General features: G+C 38.8%; 1 protein-coding gene across 9 annotated transcripts in view; it reads right to left on the minus strand.

Annotated features, from left to right (window-relative positions):
* The window catches only part of GRIK1 (glutamate ionotropic receptor kainate type subunit 1), a 417,625-nt gene that overhangs the window by 127,518 nt on the left and 270,003 nt on the right, over positions 1-20,104 (minus strand). For all 9 annotated transcript variants that reach the window (XM_060149425.1, XM_060149424.1, XM_060149419.1 and 6 more), the window contains one exon: positions 16,215-16,396. In XM_060149425.1, coding sequence (XP_060005408.1) covers positions 16,215-16,396 — 182 coding nt within the window. The remainder of the gene's footprint in view (positions 1-16,214; positions 16,397-20,104) is intronic.

Below are 20,104 nucleotides of genomic sequence, written 5' to 3' on the forward strand. Positions count from 1 at the left end.
TTCAAGACAGTTTCCCCCACAACTCTGATATATTCTGGATGCAAATGAGAATCCCCTCTGGAGGTTTTAAAATCAGATATTCTTAGGCTCCATCCCAGAGACATCCAGAATTAGAATTTCTGAGAGTGGAGCTTCTGTATTTCATAGCAGTGGCTGATAATCACTGCTTTATGGAAAACATGTCCGTTTGCATTAAGGAACAAGGACTTTCATAACTTCAGTTGAAGAGATGGATTGAAAAGTTCTTCAGAAAAGCAACACAAGTTATTGAAGTTCTTATAAGGTGTCTAAGATATGTAAACTAGAATGATTTTACATGAAAGGGGATAAAAAATGGAGAGGGTATTTGGAGACGGCATGTAACATACACGAGCACAGATCTGACACTTCTTATGCCCTCTCTGCTAACATGGAAACCAGAGGAATATTTGGTGAAATTGTAATGTCATGAAGGCAAGAAAAATGACAGGAAACTCTCTCTATGAATCATAAGCCCACAGTATGTAAGTCACTCCTATGGTGATAACAAGACCAGGTGCACAAAAGAATTTTTAAAAGGGTAGGATTGCTTTAGGGCCATCAATAACATTGAAAATCATGCGTGGTGAGCTCTTATTAGCTGGTCTCTTATACCACTGGAGCATAAAGAGCTAACCTGCTGAGGTCAGTCAGGAATTCAATTTTTCATTTAGGTTGTTAGTATAATTGCAGGCAAGACTATCTCTTGAAAGGGAACTGGAAAGTTTTATATCAAGATATAGACCTGGACACTGAGGTTTAAAATATTGTTGCTGAAAAAACACAAAGGCACGTGAGTTTCCAGCTTTTCACATGGGCTAATTTTTCTTTTTAAACTTTATTGTGGGGGCATTTGATCACCATTTGAGAGTATAGGCTTTTTTTTTAAGCAACCATTCAACTAATTATTATTATTTATAATTTCTGGAAGCAAATATTCATTTGATATGTCTGATACTTAATGTTAGAAAAGAGTCATGCAGATGCAGTGAATAAATAACTAATGGACCTGCTTTTGTAGCAGAAAGAATCCTTGGGACTTCCAGATACACTTTTTATTTGATATACTAGAAAAGTCCCCCTTCTTGACTTTCCTACCTAGTGCCTGGGTCAGTGCTTCCTGGTTCTTCCCTTGAATTTCCTAGAAATGAAAATTAAGAAAAAAGTATAGTCATGGATCACTGAGCTGTCAATTTTATGGACTCTCTAGGACATGGGTGAATGAGAAATTTTTAGATAGAAATAAAGCCAATAGCACCAAAACTCTTTATAATGGTTTGTAGACTGGTTGGGATTGGCTGTTCTGCTGTCAAATGGTAGTATACTTTATACTTTATAGCATTCACACCACGATTCTCTCTGCATGTTGGTATTTCAGCTAAAAGTCATTAACTGTTTACAAAAATGTCATATCAAGATAAATGTCAGTTTTTCAAATAGTGTAATCATGATATGGGGATTTTTAAATGGTTCTTTGCAAAACTGACTTTTTCTTAACAAACACTACCTTGTTTGAATTTTTTTTACTGTATTTTGCTGGATTGACCAGGAGGCACTGACTTAGGCAGTGTACACTTTACCAAGACAGTATTACTAGGAACTAGGTTTGGCTCTATTTAAATCATTTTTAATGGTGCAAAATGCATCACATCACACACACTAATAAGTAATAAATGTGGCTGTCAATACTATTTGTACTGATGACACATTCCCCTTAATTGCTTCCACCAATACTTTAATAATGGTTGCTTCCTAACAGAATTATTCTTACTAAATATCCCCTTGAAACCTTATTATTGACATAGATTGATAGACTGTAAAAACCTAGCCCTTTCAATAACATTTTATATCTATAGTAGGGATGTATTTAATACCTATTAGTCTTCTTGATTTTGGAAGACCCATAGCGTGGACTTCATTAGTGCCATTTCCAATTTTCCAATGTGATGTGATTGTATTTCCTGGCCCCTTGTGCTTGGGTGGAGCCATGTGCTGGTTTTGGCCAAGGAAGTGGGAAAGATACTGACATATGTCACCCTCCAGAGATCTCACTCACCCTGACAGGTGACTACCATGATTATCAGTGCCAGACAAGTCATTTTTTTGTTTTTGTTTTGTTTTTCTGAATAAATACAATTGTCTGTTTCATGAATACTTCAAGGTATGTCATGACTTTCTTTTGATTACTAGAGACTTTAGGGTCAAAATTGTGGGTCCTCCATTAGCAACTACTCAGGAACATAGGGTATATATTCTATGTGCTAATGCCATTCAGCTTTATGTTTTTCTTTAACTTTTCCCTTGGTACCAACTCTGTCCCTTTCTTAAAAAATATTTATGACTTTTTTCAAATGTATTTTTCTAGGCTGCTTCAGTTCTTTATATAATAAAGATATAACATGAATAAACTATCATGGTTGGGAGAAGCGGAATATTTTTTTTTCCATAAAGAGAGATGAAGTATTCAGATCTGATATAGCTGGGTTGGGCTAGGGTAACAAAAAGGCCTCTAACAAAATACCATTCATAGTTAATCATATTCTATGTCCTTGCAGAATCAATGATAAGAACTCAAAAGTTCTTGTAGATGATGGTGGTTCATTTTACATGTCAACTTTACTGGGCCGAGGGGTGCCCAGATTAAACGTTATTTCTGGGTGTGTCTGTGAGGCTGTTTCCAGATGAAATAAGCTTTTGAGAGAGCAGATGACTCTTCCCAATATGGTGGGCATCATCCAATCCACTGAGAGCTTGATTAGAATAAAGAGGCAGAGGAAGAAGGAATTCACCCCTTTTCCTTCCTGCTTGACTGCCTAAGCTGGGACTTTGGTGTTCTCCTGCCCTTTGACTGAGATTTTCACCACTGACTCTTCTGATTTTCAGGCCTATAGTTTCAGACTGTAATTACACCACAGCCTTTCTGGGTCTCTAGCTTGCAAATGCCAGACTGTGGGCCTTCTCAGCCTCCATAGTTAAGTGAATCAATTCTTCATAATAAATCTATTCATATATATTTCCTATGGGTTCTGTTTCTCTGGAGAACCCTGGCTAATACAGAGAACAATACTAAAATACTGAAAGTCCTACATACTCTGCATACGTATGACATTCCTTTCTATCTAGATAACACAATCCTTAAACGAGTGAAGGGAAGAGAGGCTGACACCTACGTGAAGGCTTTCTCTGTATTATGCTATTATGGAAATGCCACAGACTATTCTATTGTTTCAGTGGCTAGAAAATAATTACTGTTTTCTTTCTTTTGTAGTCAAAATGAATCATCAGAAAGCAGAATAAAACTCATTGGCATCTTTACTCCTGTCCTGCCCCCTAGGTTCATCAGAACCATTTTTTTTTTAGATTCCATGTATATGTGTTAGCATATGGTATTTGTTTTTCTCCTTCTGACTTACTTCACTCTGTATGACAGACTCTAGGTCCATCCACCTCACTACAAATAACTCAGTTTTGAGAATGGACTTGAGGACACAGGGAGGAGGAAGGGGAAGCTGGGACGAAGTGAGAGAGTGGCATGGACATATATACACTATCAAATGTAAAATAGATAGCTAGTGGGGAGCAGCTGCATAGCACAGGGAGATCAGCTCGGTGCTTTGTGACCACCTAGAGGGGTGGGATAGGGAGGGTGGGAGGGAGGCACTAGAAGGAGGGGATATGGAGATATATGTATACATATAGCTGATTCACTTTGTTGTACAGCAGAAACTAACACACCATTGTAAAGCAATTATACTCTAATAATCATGCTAAAAAAAAAGAACTCATTGGCAGTTGACTCTTGGAAGGACAACTCTAATGACCCCACTGTTATTAAGGTTCTCTGAAGCACAGTTGTTCATTAACTATCATGGCTCCACATTTGCCCAGCTGTTCTCTGGAGTTTTTACAATAGAACTCTCATGGCCTTGTTCACAGTAGTATTGATTCTTCCTGGTCGAGCTCTGTTGTTCTTTGCAAAGACGGTCTTTTGGATTTAGATGAGTAAATGTATCACATACAGCCTGAGCATCACAAAGACCATATTTTAGTTTGTCTTGAGAACCCTCATCCAAGTCTAGATGAAGAGAGTTTGTGGAGTCTAATTCCTATGGTTGGTGAGAGAGTTGGTCTATAAGACACTTGGAAAGCCTCTGAGAAAAATCTTGCCATAACATGTCCTGGTATAAAGACGCCTATGTCACATTTCAACAGGATCATTTTCCTGAAGGCAATGCAGAGCTATGGAGATAGCAATTCTCCACAAACTCTCAGCATCCATTGCTAAAAGCAATTCATACATCACAAATAATTGGCATAATGCTGCTATCATCGTAGCAGAAACTTGAAATGGAACCTGGAGTGCTCCTAAGCGTTTTTGAGGGATTCTTATAATATTTATAGGGGTTTTTATTACTGCATCTTTCCATTGAAGAATAGGTGTATTAGAAGTTTATATTGACTAACCTAAAGTGTATTGCTCCTTTTATAGCCTTCTCAGTATCAGGATAAATTCTAAACCATCAGACATGATTTCTAGTCAATAATTTCAAGTGAACAACTTCCAAATATGTGACATACAATGTGGCTAAAATAATGTTTTTACCTCAAGATAGAAATAAGTTATTTCAGCATAAAATAAATCTTCAGGAAACCAGTTGAATAATATCAAGTCTCAGAGAAGCAGTTTTAAGAAGAAAGTTTGAGCTCTAGGGTGTAGATTTTTCTCACCTGCCAACTGTGGTACTTTAGGCTGCAACTGCACTATCCTCTGAGCAGAATGCTCCTTTGGCAACATAGTTTTTAATGTTTGTCACCAGTAGAATTAGCTAGGTAAATTAGGCCTTTAGATCAATCTTTATTGATGCAAAAAAAGACACTCGTACAACACTGAATGACTGTAACATATCTACAAAGGTAACAGTGGAGTGTATGGAAAAATAGCACTGGATCCCTGAAAACCCTGACATGTAGAAAACTACCCATATCCTTATGGAGTAGGATGAATAATGGCCCCTTAAAAATGTCCACATCCTAATTTCCAGAATCTGCTAATATGTTACTTTACATGGCAAAAGAACTTTGCAGATGTGAATAAGTTAAGGATCTTAGTTTATGGGAAATTACTCTGGATTATCCAGGTGAGCCCAGTGTAATCACAAGGGTTCTTATAAGATGGAAGCAGATGGTCAGAAGGTAGAGAGGTGATGTGAAGATGGAAACAGAGGGAATGAAAGGCAATATGATGTGGGACCACAAGCCAAGGAATGAGGACAGCTTCTAGAAGCTGGAAAAGACAAGGAATTAGGTATTCCCTGAATCCTCCAGAAGGAAAATAGCCCTGTCAACAGCTTGATTTTAGACTTCTGACCTCCAGAATTGTAAAAGAGTAAATTTTTATTGTTTAAGCCACTACATTTGTGATAATTTGTTACAGCAGCAATATGAAACCAACACTCCACATTTGCTCATCTTTCTGGGATTATGGCCTATGAGATTGCACAATTTTGGTGTTTTGATATCAAGAGCATGTATCAAGAGGAAAAATGACTTGTTTGAAGTTGAAAACTTTCTAAATTTCCTTGTGCCCCTCCATTCATGTACATATACTAACCACATGCATGTACACAGATACAGCTACTCACAAAGAGTCTAGGGTTTTCCTTCCATTCGAAGATAGTGCTATGCCATTTACAAACCCAGGCCACTTTCCTAATGCCTCCAAGTGAAATCAAAGGAAAGCAAAGAGTATTCCACACAGTGTAGGTGAATGGAATAGCTGCACTATTTGAGAGTGTCTTTCAGTCTTAATTCCTTTATAAGCTTCTCTCCAGAGGTATGGTCAGAAGAAGAAGGGAAGCTGATACTAATAGATATTAATAAATGGAGTGGAGCCCAATGGGGTTTAGTTTAGCTTCAGAAGATAATCCTACTAGAAGAGCCACATGGCATCATCCAGGTGCACAGCAGAAGGGATTATGCTATTTAAGGAGTACAGTTTGCTGACAACAGAGCAGGAAAAAAAAGATTTCCCCTAGCAGAATGAAATAGGCAACGTGGCAAATAGGAGAGAGTGGAGCTTTTGGAGGATTACATGAACCCAAAGAATAAACTCTCTGCAATATCCAAGGGAAATTGGTGGAAATATGAGGTATAAGAAAGACTAAAGTAGAAGAAAAGTTTTAACAGCAAAGAACTGAACGAATCTTGAAGTTGGAAATTTAACAGAGAATATGTTGCATACACTGTAATCTTTGTGCAATAAGCTTCTTTGGTAATGGTGGTAATAAAAACTATACCTCAAATTTGCCTGAGGGTGACCTTTGGAGGGAGAGATTAGTCATGTAGTCACTAAATGGTGGTCTTGCTGGTCTCATGATATCTCTGTAGCACAATAAAGTTATCATAATTTTGGTCCTGTTTCTCAGATTTTTGGCTTTTTAGATGACTTTATTTTGTCAATTTATCTAGTAGCTATCAGGCTTAGAAAACAATTATTTTTATCAGTGTTTCTCAGTGCATTAGTATCTCCAAAGAACTCTTTGAAAACACCCATGACTGTACCCTATCCCTAAATATTCTGATTTATTTGGTCTAGCGTATGTTCTAGGCATTGGTATCTGTGACACCAAGACTCTCCAGGTGATATTTACATACAGCCAGAGCTGAGAACCACTGATTTATATTAACCAAACTCATATTTTAAAGGGATAATAATAATGATCAAAACTACTATTTGATGAGTGTTACAACATGTCCACTGCTGTAACAGGTTCTTTATCTACTATTGGGGAGGAAGTGTTATCCCCAGTTTATAGATGTGAGCATAGTTATAGTACTTGAACCCAGGTTTGATTTCAATCCTGGGCTCTTTGTGCTATATTTATAATAGGAGGTATATGTGGGAGGAAAGTCAGTAATTTGTACAAAGTCCTTCTGTACTTTGAGAACCCAAATAAAAACATATGGTTCTTTGGTGAGAGCAAAGTTAGAAGGACAGGAATTGGATCTTTATCTTAAGGAATGAATCCATCAAGCCAAGAGAGCTTGATAAGTTGCCCCTCTATTCTTGTTCAGAGAGCTGGCCTCCATTATAAAAGGTTGTACCATGGATGATGCTGCAGGTATTATGGGGAGCCTCACTCACTTTTCCTCCTTCTGTCAGGAATTCAGACCTACATAGCTCTTCTATTATAACATCTCTTTAGATATTAGAATTAATTAGATTCCAATTTTAAATCCCTTTAGTGATCTTTCAGGAAGAACTTTGGCCTCTTTAACGGGGTCAGCTTTCATGAAGAAAAGATAGTTTGGGACTTCCCTGGTGGCACAGTGGTTGGGAGTCAGCCTGCCAATACAGGGGACACGGGTTTGAGCCCTGGTCCGGGAGGATCCCACGTGCTGCAGAGCAACTGGGCGCCTGCGCCACGACTGCTGAGCCTGCGTGCTGCAGCTGCTGAGGCCGGCGCGCCTGAAGCCCGTGCTCCGCAACGGGAGGGGAGGGGCATCTCAGTGAGAGGTCCGCGCACCACAGCGGAGACCCAGCACCGCCAAAAATAAATAAATAAATAGATAAATAAATTTAAATCTTCAGAAAAGTAAAAAAAAAAAAAAGTACTGCTTTAAAAAAAAGGATAGTTTGTAAAAAAAATTGTAATGCAATTGTTAAAATTGTGTGATACACATAATAATAGATATTTTCGTGTGCTTGATGTTATAATGGCAGTGGACACAGGTGCTTAGGGCTTTGCATGGCATGCTAAACAATGCGGGCTTATACTTAAGGCAATAAAGGGGTGGGGCGAGCACTCAGGAATTTCAAACTTGAGAGGTGTAAGATCAGATATTTTATTTAAAATGAACAGTTTTTGAGGTCACATGGAGGCTGGGTAGAGAAAAGGAGAGGGAGGGGACTTGTGACTGAGAGATCAATTGTTCTAGCACAGGAGGAAGATGATGAAAGTGATGGAGAAAAGGAGGTAGAATCTGAAACATATTTAGAAGGCAGAATCTACAGCATTTGGTAACTAATAAATAGGAAAGGTGAGGGAGAGCCAAGGAGATTCCCAGGTTTCTGGCTTGAGTAAACGAATGGTATTTCTGGTTGGCGGGGGAAAGGATGAGTAGGAAGATGCAATATGTTAAGTCTGGCATGGAGATTTAATGACATCAGATGAGATCCTCATAAGGTTGTGAGACTTGGTAATTCAGACTGAAAGGAGGTTTGGGAACCACTATTGTGATATGATAGAGGAGGTGATGCAGTGATAGAGTTAGGATTGGGAAACACTGTAGCACTCTTGTAGTTCTGCCTAGATACCATATCACTGATAATACTGGTGATGCTAATCCATAACATGTGGAATACTTCATGCATCAGTGGTGGGCTGCTTAGTGCCTTATAGGCATTGTCACATTTAACATTTCTCAAAACAGCATGAGCTATGGGCTATGACATTCCTATTTTACAGATGCAGCAAAGAACAAATAACTAAGTCCTCTACTAAATAACCTCATTCAATACATTGAAGTTTTTCACAGCACTTTATTCTCCCTTTACCCTGGCACAGTCTTTAGCACATAGAAAACAGCAAATACATGTCAACTGAATAAATGGTGACATTTAGATCTTACAGAATCATGCTTATAACAGAAAGTATGTGGCTAACAGTCACGGGGAAAGTAGGGTGGAGGGATATTTTTGGTAAAACCTTGCATCTATGAAGGGTTGAAGAAGCAGGTATGGTTAACATAATGAAGTGATTTTTAACCTGCTTCAGTCTTCAGCCTTCTTTAGGGAATCAGATAGAAGCTATGGATCTTTTCCCCTGAGAAAGTCACACCGAGGGGCACAGACATCCTCAAAATTTTGAATAGAGCTGAGGATCACTGATCCTGCTACAGGCTTAAGACATGCTTTTTGTTATACACATCTTCAAATTCCTTACATGATTCCTTTTAAATTACCCCCACCTTCCTTGCAAAGATAATTTCTCTTATTGCCTATTACAGCCAAATTTTGATGTAGCTGGAATTAAGCATTAGAGCATTTCTGAGGCACATATGTGATTTTTATTACCTCTCAATTTGGATTGAAACAAATCTAAGTCCTTTTCAAAATCTACTCATTGGAGGTTTTAGAGCATCCTCAAAAGGGCATCCTGTACACTAAGAATACAAACAAATTGCAAACCCTTTCAGTAACTTTTTGATTATTCATAGAGGTCAATTAATTCTTGTGTATATTAATAACATACTCACATCTATGAACCGCTCTTTATAATCCAAACAAACTATGTGCTCAGGAAATGTAAAGAGATTTTAATATCAGCCTGAGAGAAACATAATTAGAATAGGAATGTGTTGTCAAAAAAATTATATAACTGCAAATTATCATCCAGTTAGTATAAACTGAGATTCAACATGATTACATTGTCAGGATTTATCCAAAGTAATGAACTTCTCATCAATTAAGTATCTCAAAGACTACCAAAGGACTCTAAAAAACCTTACAAAAGAATGAACTGCTTAATTATTTCCCCATTTCTTTGAAAGCTTGCTAAGTACAAGGCAATGTGCAAGTTCTTTATGTCTAGATGCTAGTAAGAGGATTCTTGATTCCTTGTATGCATGGAAGCTCAGAGCTGGAGGGAAGCTTAGCAACAGTTAGAATCTAATCCAACAATCCTATTTTACAGGTGAGGTGACTGGGTCTCAGAAAAACAAACAGACTCGCTCAAAGTAGCATATTAAGACGGGCTAAGAAACTCAGGTCAGAGGCACATTAGACCCTGGTTTGAAATTCCAGCCTTGCTATTGAGTGTATGCTCTGGAACCTCATTCTTCTCATCTGTAACATGGGATATTTTGAGGCAGTAAATAGATAACACTCCAGTCAAATACATAGCCTATTCTGGCACACAATGACTACCTAATAAATGGCATTTATTTCATCTTATTAGGGGAAGAGCAGAGTTTGCAACTGCATCTCCCAACTTTCAGTCTAAGACTCTAGTCACAGTCCCCTACTGCTTTAGAAATTAGCTTCATGGTCTCCAACCAGTAAATTGGCATTAGATAGCTAAACTCTTGTGACATGCATTTTCAAGGTCTCTTTTTGCCTTAAGGTGGCAGAGATTTGGGGTTTTGTTGTTGTTTTCATTGTTGTATCTTTATCACCTTCAATCAGTGCTCAACAAATGTGTTGAATGAAAAAATGAATTTCTTTACTATGTCCACACCACATTCACTACTTGGCTTCAATATAAACAACATTTCTTGAGAACTTGTGTAAACTAGAGATGATTGGATGTTTGAGAATCAAGGAAATAACACATCCAAGAAGTATGAAGCTTAACTAAAATGTGTTCCAGGTTCCATTACTTGGAGAATCAGTTGACTTCTTGGTGTACATAACAGTAACAGAATAGGATACTTTCTTTTCCTTTTAAATCCTGAGATAAGTTTCAAATCCCAGCTTAGCCACTTGCTGGCTCTGTGACTTTGGGCAAGTTACAAAATCTCTCTGAAATCTGTCAGTTTCTTGTATGCAGAATTTTCTCATAAAAATTAAATGAGTGATGCATTTCACTTGCTTAGCACAGTGCCTGGCACATAATAAGTGTTGAGTAAAATGTAGCCCTAAGGTCTTTGGCTTATTTTATGTGTTTATGATTAGAAATAACAGACTTGGGGATCTGACTTAGCTGGTGCAGGTCCCAAACACAGAATTGCAACCTTTTAGCACATCACAGCTGTACTGCTTGACTTGATGTTTTCTGTCCTAAGAGATGAAGGCTGATGGTACTTCTGTCCTGTGAAAACATGAAATGAAACCCATCTAACTACCTCTGCTTGCCTTGGTCAGAGATGTTAGGCATAACTTATATGGGGACAAAAATCCATGCACAAAATTATTTGATTAATCAGCATTGCCATTGCACTTCTTAGCAGAGGGAAGCCAAGCGTTTAAGAAATACTTTTTCTGCCTGGTCTTGTTTTTATGTTAATTGAAACAAAAGAAAAACAAAATAGAAACAAAAGCACACAAATGTTGACAGGAGAAAATGCAATATAATTCTACAAAATATTTTGGTACTAAAATGTTCTATGGAGGCTAATGGCTCAATTATAGCTTAATGCTCATTGCCACGAGTGTTGAAGGAGGAAAAACATCTCCCCTCTGATGCACTTGTTCATGTAAACAAGACAGCAGTTTTCCTGAGTCAGAAACAGTATGTTCATGCTCATCCACTGGCCACTCTCTAGCTCAGGGAATTGGCCCAGCCCTGAAACAGCTTCCCTGCTAGATGAAGCACCACTGAATCCCTTCCCTCCCTACCAGAGACCCATTAGGTTTCACTATGCTTGAAGTAGTGACCTGCTTTCTCAATCCTATTACAGGATTTGAAAACGACTCTGCAGTTCTCCAAAGAGGCAAATTTATTTTCAGGAAGAAGAATCATTAGCTCAAATGCATTATAGTTCTTAATAATACAGAATTTCAGGGTTGAATGAAACCTTCCTTTTGAGGAAACTGAGGCACAGAGGGGTGACTTGTTCAAATGTGCTTGGAAGAGTTGAGAGTTCAGCATACTGAGTGGAGTGGAAGAAAGGTGATTTGGGAGATTACTGATTAAGAGCTTCTAAGCACAGTTCTTGCATCATTCATTTCATCTATTCATTCAACATAGATGTATTGGTCACTCGTTGTGTGTCAAATAATGTAATAGATGTTGGGGGTTTGGGAGAACAAGACAAAGAAAGCTCCCATCCTCTTGGAGTTTACAGTATAGTAGGGGATAGAGATAACAAATGAATCAATGTCCTTAATTAATTATAGATTTTTATTAGGGTTACAGAGCAACTAAGTAGAGTGCAAGGTCATAAGGAATGAGAAAATAGTTTCTTCTCCTTTATCTCCCAAGAGTTAATCATGAAGGCTTAGGTGAGGCAGACTTTGGAAAAGAATGTTCCAGGTGTTGGCAACTGCAAGTGCAAAGGCCATAAAGTAGGGAAAGGAGGGCATGTTACATGACCAGGCAGAGTGCCCTTGAAATAGTGTATTGGAAGCTGGAGGCTGGCAGGGAGGCTGGAGGGGGCGGATGGGTCACATAATGCAGGCCACAGATTTTCTCATTAAAAGCATGCTCAGTAGATAAAATTAACACTGTCCCTGAGCTTCAATTTTCATTTCCAGAAAAAAAAAGATAGTACTAATTATATCAATGATTATTATGTCAATTAAAGGAGATGGTTGCTTATCACCCAGCATGGCACTAGGCACATGTTAGGAATTCCCTACCTAGAGTCGTCCTACCTTGTGCCTCACCTTTATTTGTTTTGTTTTTGTTTCTTTGGCTGCACTGTGTGGCATGCAGGATCTTAGTTCCCCTGCAGTGGCAGCGCAGAGTCCTCACCACTGGACTGCCAGGGAATTCCCCTGTGCCTCAGCCTTAAATTCATCTTCCAGCAGCCACTCCCTTGGGAGAACCATACTCAGAGTGAAGGTGCAAGTGCGGTGGATGGTGAGCCATCAGTGGGAAGACAGAGGGACGTGGGGGGTGTGGGAGTGAGGAGGGGCTGGGGACCTGGGATTTCCACATTAAAGACAGGCTAAGGAGAGATCAGCATCCTCTAAAAGCAGCAGGATGCCTGCTGGGAGGTGATGCATGGACAGGGAGAGAAGAAGACATGCAGTGACCTGACGGGTCCCATGTGGGGGCTGTTGGTTTTTGGGGCCACTCTCAGACTGCAGAAATTCACGAAGACCATTTCTTGTTATAAGAGCCGTGCTCCCCTGTAGCCTAATCAAGTCTTGACATTTGAATTTCTAACTAATTTGGGGGAAATAAATTTTCAGATTCTCATCATATAGTACTTGTTAAATATGAATAGAAATAATCACTTTGCTGAAGTGATTATCATGCCCAAGAATAATTGTAGACTTTTCACCAATTTTTACTTTTAGATAAATGTCAAATATCTTCTTTAAAGTGCATTTGATTTATTTTTTCTTAAGAATCATTAAAAAGTAGTAAAATATGATGAAGGTGCAGGGAAGTACAGGGAAATAATGGGAAATGTGCATGAGGAGAAAGATATGTTGACCTGGCAGAGAAAATTTTCTCAGCAGTGATTTTAGTCACCAAAGAAGTAAAAGCTATTAATACTAATTTCATCTAAAGGAGACCAGCAGCGAGTGGTTGTGTTTTCCCCAGACATTTCTGGAAGCCTAGTTCAGAATGGTTATCCATTATGAAATGGGGGCCCGTTATGGTAAAGTAGGCATTCAGGATCTGAGATCACAAGGCAGGCTGGCTATTCAGAGAATGACCTTGTATGAGGCACTTAACCTATCTGAGCTTCAGTTTTCTCAGCTCTGAAGTGAGAATACCAAATTTACTTCAGGATAAACTGAGATGACATACAGGGTGCGAGACACCATCTTTGGTACCTCAGTAAAAGATATAAGTCTCTTTCCTTCCTTTCTTTCTCTCAGGAGAAAGGGTGGTTGAGCAGTGGCTGGCAACAGGACCCTGAACTCCTGAACCCTCAGACTCCCTAGAGACACTCCGCAGACAGATTCAGGAAAGGTCTCTGAAAGAGTTTCTACATGTTGTTGTCCAGGACTAATGAAGCAAGTTAAAATGGAATCACACAGAGTACTAGTGTCTCATCTTGACTAGAATAGAAAGTCCTATGGTCTTCATTATAACTTTTCAAACCATAAGAGCCTCTTGGAGGTCCAAATGAAGCCCATTAAGCCAACCTGGATCCTTTGCTGTGATTTCACAATGAGCAACAGTTCTTTCACATGCAGTAAGGTAAGGGTTTCATGCTGGTAGCTTTTAAAAAAGTTCTCCACCCCTCCCAATCTTTTCAGATCATGGGTCTAGAACAAAGAGAGGATGAACAGTCTTTGAGTCACTTCCCCCAAGCTTCACAGCCAATCGTACCATTCACGTGATTAGGAAAAGCAAACACAAGATAAAACATGGTAAGACAGGATGGAGAAAAATGTTTGTGCCAATGGCTTGTGCAAAGTGGAACTAATCCTACTTCTCTTTGCCCCTGCCAGACATTTCTTGAGAGGGCTTCTCTTAGATGATTTCCTGTGTCTTTTTGTTTTTTTTTTTTATTTCTAATTTTCCTTTGAATGATATAATCTCCATGCCACAAGGAAAGAACAACTTACATCAAATGAATTTTATATCCACATTTATCAAAATACAGGAGAAACTCTAGCAGCCCCTGCCCATGGCCATCAGGCACTTCCCTTGCCTATTCCAAGCCTGCCCTTTGGGAGAGATATGACCAGTTATGTGAGCCAAGTGGATTTCTAACTAAGAGAATCCTCATCAGCAAATCATTCTCTTAAATGTAACAGAAGTCCCTAGATTCTGTTAAGAAAGACTCTTGGGAAGGGATACTTCTTGGCATTTTGAGGGCTATGCATAAAATCTGGGTGTTTTTCTCATTTCTGGCCCACACTCCATTACACACTTTAATGACTGTATTAAATTCTCAGATGAAGCCTTAAGATTAAGAGAAGCTGATGATATTTATTCACCTTTCAAGTTCTTTAGTTGCTGACATCACTGCAGCATGCTTGCTTTCTTTACTGAGAGGTACTTATAATATCTAAAGACTTGTTAATGCAACTATAGTCTAGAAGTAAGTAACATATAGTTTGCCTAACTGGAGAAGCAACGTGTCACTGTGGAGAAAGCATCAGATGGGATAAAGGAGGTTCAGTGCCCGTTCCTGGCTGTGTCGCTCTGGGAAAGTTATTTTATCTCCTATAAAGTGAGAGGATTAGCCTTGATGACGTCTACGATTGTTTGCAACCACAATTTAAAATATGTTCTATGACTCAGTGGCTTCTGAGAAATGCCCTTCCAGTGTGAGATATAGCACTAGAGAGTCAGGCTGGATGACTGAGCCCAGAGAGCTCTTCTAAGTGACTCAGAAACCCACAGTTCTGCATTTGTATGGAGGGGTTGGTCTACTTGTGAAATTAGTGCCCATTACCAGTCAACCCAACAGTACACCCCAGACATTTTAAACTAGGGAGTGTAATAACACCTTGTGTCATTTTGGGTAAGAACATTGCCTCATGCCACAGTAACCACTTAAATATAGAGAGGCACCCATTAGGGCAAGTAAATATAACCTGGCTATTTTATTCCTACTTTCCCCAAAATTCAATCCCCTGATTTTTTATTAGTGCTTCTATTTTAAACATCTGGCTTGCCTCTCCCATTGTCTCTGTTTATGCTAGAGTTTCTCAGCCTCAGGACTATTGGCATTTTAGGCTATGTAGTTCTTTGTTGTGGGGTGGGGGGGATCCTGTGTCTTATAGGATGTTTAGCAGCACCTCTAACTGCTAGCTGTCAGTAAAATGCTACCATCCCCAATACGACACCAGAAATGTCTCTGGACGTTGACAGAAGTTTCCGAGGGGGTGAAATCACGCTGGGTTGAGAACCACGAGTCTAGGTTTAATCTTTTTTAAAATTTATTTTTAATCTATTTTTTATTTTGATTCTGAGTTTTCTTTCTTAGACATAAGACCAGTGCTATATCCTGAAGTGCCCAGAAAGTATTAACACTGTTGTTATCATTCTTAATGTTATTAAGATCTTTCATTTATATAAGATTTCACAATTTATTGTTTCCACCCACATTACCCGTGGAGATTAATGCATGGCAGCTCATTGTCTGTAATAAATTAGAAGAGAGAAGCATCTTTTCCATGACTCTCCCCATGCCCCTTTTTCACTGTGCTTGGAATCTTGCATGTTTGACAAAAGAGGTCTTGCCATGAGGAAGATGTATTTAGGACAAGTAAGGCATTGTGTAAATGAAATCTAGCTTGTTTTTTTCAAAGGACATAAAAGAGGAGATGATTAATCAACTTGAAATGATACTCTTCTCCTCTCAATCTCTGCTGGCAGGATCCATATATCTCCGAGTATGTACACAGGACCACACATCTACAACTACATACGAACAGGTGGCTTCAAAGAGGTCTGAGCCCTATGACTCTTTAAAAGGGTTCTGAAATCTGCAATCTTCAGCCTAAAGTGGACTGCTGGCATTTTATCATGCTGCACTAAGTGAAAGCAGATGGCATGTCTGAGAAAGATAAACAAACTCATCTCCCAATATTTTCACCTCCTTCTTACCCCTCTTACCTGCTTAAGGATTTCAGCGGCTGTTTCATGTGAACAATCAAATATCACATAGAACTCCTTGCCTTTCTTCATCTCCTTGAGTAAAGGCTTGGCATCTTTATTCCCAGAGGGCAGCTGGCGGATTTTGATTTTAATGTTATATCTGGAGGGAGCTTTGATGAGCTCTTGCAGACGAATGAGACCTAGAAAATGACATTCAATCATGCAACAAACTGTTCTGTCCAAAGTATGTTTATTGCCATTTATAGGCAAACTCATATAATTCCCAAAATGTATCAAGATGCCATCTACCTAAAGGTTACATTATTGACTTCTCATTTGTCATTCCTCTTTCTATGAAATTCCTCTTTCTATATGGATTATACTGTATTTTCCTTTTGTGGGTATGTGTGGCTGGAAGCACAATTTTCCCAAGAGGATTCTGAATTTTTTAGAATGCAACTGTCCTCTCCAGCTTTCACCACAAATCTTTAACAAATCAAGTCAATACTGTAAAACTTTTGTAAACAAAAAGTTGCTTGAAGTTTCCAAAGATGCTTTTTGAAATGGTTAACACCCATTCACTTTAGAACACTAGAATTTCTTGGGGTTATAAACCTCTGTAAACCTTTCAGCAAGTTTTTATATATAACATACTGTTTACCAGCTAATTGGTTGACTGTTCTATATAATCTTCCAGTTCCTGCCATATAAGCTATTTATAAATGGCTTATTGTATTTTCTTTCTAATATAATTGAACATCGTATGGGAAAATACTTTCTTGATTTAAAAGAAAAGACGATAGAATTTTAAAAGATTATGATAATAAGGGCAGAAACAAATTCTTTAAAAATACACCATTGGTAATTGTAGGAAAGTGTATACAGTCAACTAACTTGATGAAGAGTGTTTAATTCACCACAAATATGAATCCACCGAACTGCACCATTTTTTTAATAGAAGTGCTTTAATAGGGCAAGACCAATAGCTATAAGAAGCCTCCATCTTATTTCCCCTAATATTAACTGGTGTTCGCCACACTGCATGATGTTGGCTCTTACTCAAGGACGACCATTGGAAAATTGAATATTTTTTATTACACAGTCTGTGCCTTCAGGATGTGTCAGCTTCAAGTAATCAATAGGAAATATTAAGCTTTGTCACTATTCAGATAGAAATTGTGGCATGCACTGTGCAAGACACAGCATGGATGCCAGCTACCTCTGGACTTGATGCACTTTTTTAATGTTCTTGTTTTATTTATTTAGTTATTTGTTTTCCCTAGAAGCTACATTTTTGTGTCTAAGATGTTATAAGATTCCTCTGTACCTTGGGTAGGTGTGGTCCTGAAGTACAGTAAATTTGTAAGCTACTCTTCAGAGTCAAGTGGACCAGGGCAAGGAAGGAAGGAGTTGTAGAACTGTATCAAGATTTAGTGCTCATTATCTTTTTTAAAAAAATTGTATTTATTTTATTTTTGGCTACACTGGGTCTTTGTTGCTGCATGTGGGCTTTTCTCTAGTTGAGGTGAGCGGGGGCTACTCTTCATTGCGGTGCGTGGGCTTCTCATTGCGGTGGCTTCTCTTGTTGCAGAGCACGGGCTCTAGGCGTGCGGGCTCCAGGCGTGTAGGCTGTAGAGCGCAGGCTCAGTAGTTGTGGCGCACGGGCTTAGTTGCTCCGCGGCATGTGGGATCTTCCCGGACTAGGGCTTGAACCCGTGTCCCCTGCATTGGCAGGTGGATTCTTAACCACTGCACCACCAGGGAAGCCCTCATTATCCTTTTTAATTTCTTTAACATAAAAATAGAAATTGTTAGAATGATAGACTTCCTGGGTTCTTGATTCTTTTCAAATCAACCAATGTGACTGAAGGTTCCCAAGCACCAGTGAGTCACTTGTCCTCTTACTTCCAGAATCACTTGTCCTGAGCAACTGATGAGTCCTAATGGAAGAAAACTGAGCACATGGATTTGTGTATTTGTTAATCCTAACAATAACCCTATGAAGCAAGGGTTATCATCTTCATAATTTCAAGTAAGAAAACCAAGGCTTGGAGCAATTAAGTAACTTACTCAGGGTTACAAAGATAGGAGGAGCTATGGATTCAAATTGCTTGTGAGTCTAGCACTCAGTCTTTCCATGCCTTACAAATCATGCCTTACATCTTTCCATGCCTCACCATCATGCCTTACAAATACAAATTGTTGGTGCTTGAAGGACCAGATATAGCTTTGGATTATTTGATAAGAGAGGTAAAGAGTAGAAAGCGGTACCCATTCTCCTTTCTTCTTTACTCCAGGCTGCTTGTGAGTCTCTCTTGTTTTTATTGTTTGTTTATTTGTTTGTTTGTTTTTTTCCTATCGCCTTCCTGCTTTGCAATCGCTTCCTTTTTTTTTTTTTTTGAGCATGACCACAAGGGAGATCAACATGGCCTTTAAATAAAATGGGAAAAATATTTAAGAAGTACATTTCATATGCTGCAATGAACTGCTCTTTTGTTCTTTGCTAAATGGAATGTCAATCTTGAAGTTCATTTTCCTATCATGATGACTTAGATGCATGTTAATGGCATTTAAAGTTGAATCTATTCTCTCCCTTCATTCATTCACTTTTACGGGAAAACATTTTCTGGATGTTCACTCCATGCCAAGTCCCATCCATGTTAAGGGCTGGAAATATAACATGAACACATCTTGCTTTAAGGTCTGCAGAGCCCACAGAAGGAGTTCATCCCATCGAATCTTGTATTATGCATGGGGCATCACTTATTACTTAATTTGATAAACTATGACCTGAGGCTGACGGGGGCTGGAGCAACTTGCTCAAGGTTGTGTAAGGCTATCATGTGGCAGATCCAGGGTTTAAAGCTAGTTCCACCTCTGACTCCCCAAGCTAGGGCTCTTTCATCAAATCAGTGGCTCCTCCTGACTTTGAGATTTAAGATCAACTAACTAACTGGCTGAATGACTAACTAACTATATAAATAACTATCTGGATAAATAGAGCAAAAAATTTAAAAAATTTGGACCAGCATAAAACATTCAGCCTTTATTTGGCAAATGAAGCTGTTAATAAACAGGTTCCCTCCTCAAAAAAAGTAACTGTGAGCTTTCACAATTGTTTCACAAAAGAAATGTATTTTAATACCAATAGAGGAGAAAGGAGAACTCAGTACAAAAGATTAGTTTTTAATTGGACTAAATTTACCTTTCAGAAAAACTCACTACTAAGCCCTAGTTTTCTCTTTTTGTCCATATGCAGGTGAACTGGCCTCAGGAAAGGAGAAGATCAGCAGATTTAAAGGTTACAGACCCAGGATGTAGGAAGAACAAAGAGCAAGAAACAGGGAGGTTTACATTTCTCTTTCGAAGCAATTGTTTGCTTAAAAGAAGCCTTGCTGCCTTCATTAGCAAACATCACGCAATTTACAATTAGAAAAGCTTTTTAGTCCACAGGAGACAAAATTTAGAGAAAGCTTTCCCTTTTATTTGCATTTTACAGCAATCCAGCAATCCATTACACTTCATTGTAAAAAGTTAAAACTTGTCTTTAAACAAGTCATTACTTCAGGGAAAGAAAATTGATATAGGCACAATTCCTCACTTTGCTAATGGCCCTCCTGTGTGTGGATGCCAGCCCTGCCAGAGTGACCCAGTGCTTCTAGGATGGGACTCCAATTGCAGAGAATGGTAAGGGTGCATGCAAACCTGGCAATGGTGATGGATTTTCTAGTCCATTGCAGGAGAGACACTTTAAAAATGAAATGCAGAAAAGGAGATAACTAAACAAACCGAATAGAGAGACATTCTACAGTAAAACTGGTATGGACTCTTCAAAAATATCAAGGTCATGAAAGACAAGGGAAGGCCAGACTGTTTTAGACCAAAGGAGACTGAAACGACCTGACAGC

Source organism: Lagenorhynchus albirostris, chromosome 5 (genome assembly GCF_949774975.1).
Source record: "Lagenorhynchus albirostris chromosome 5, mLagAlb1.1, whole genome shotgun sequence".
Classification (NCBI taxonomy): Eukaryota; Metazoa; Chordata; class Mammalia; order Artiodactyla; family Delphinidae; genus Lagenorhynchus; species Lagenorhynchus albirostris.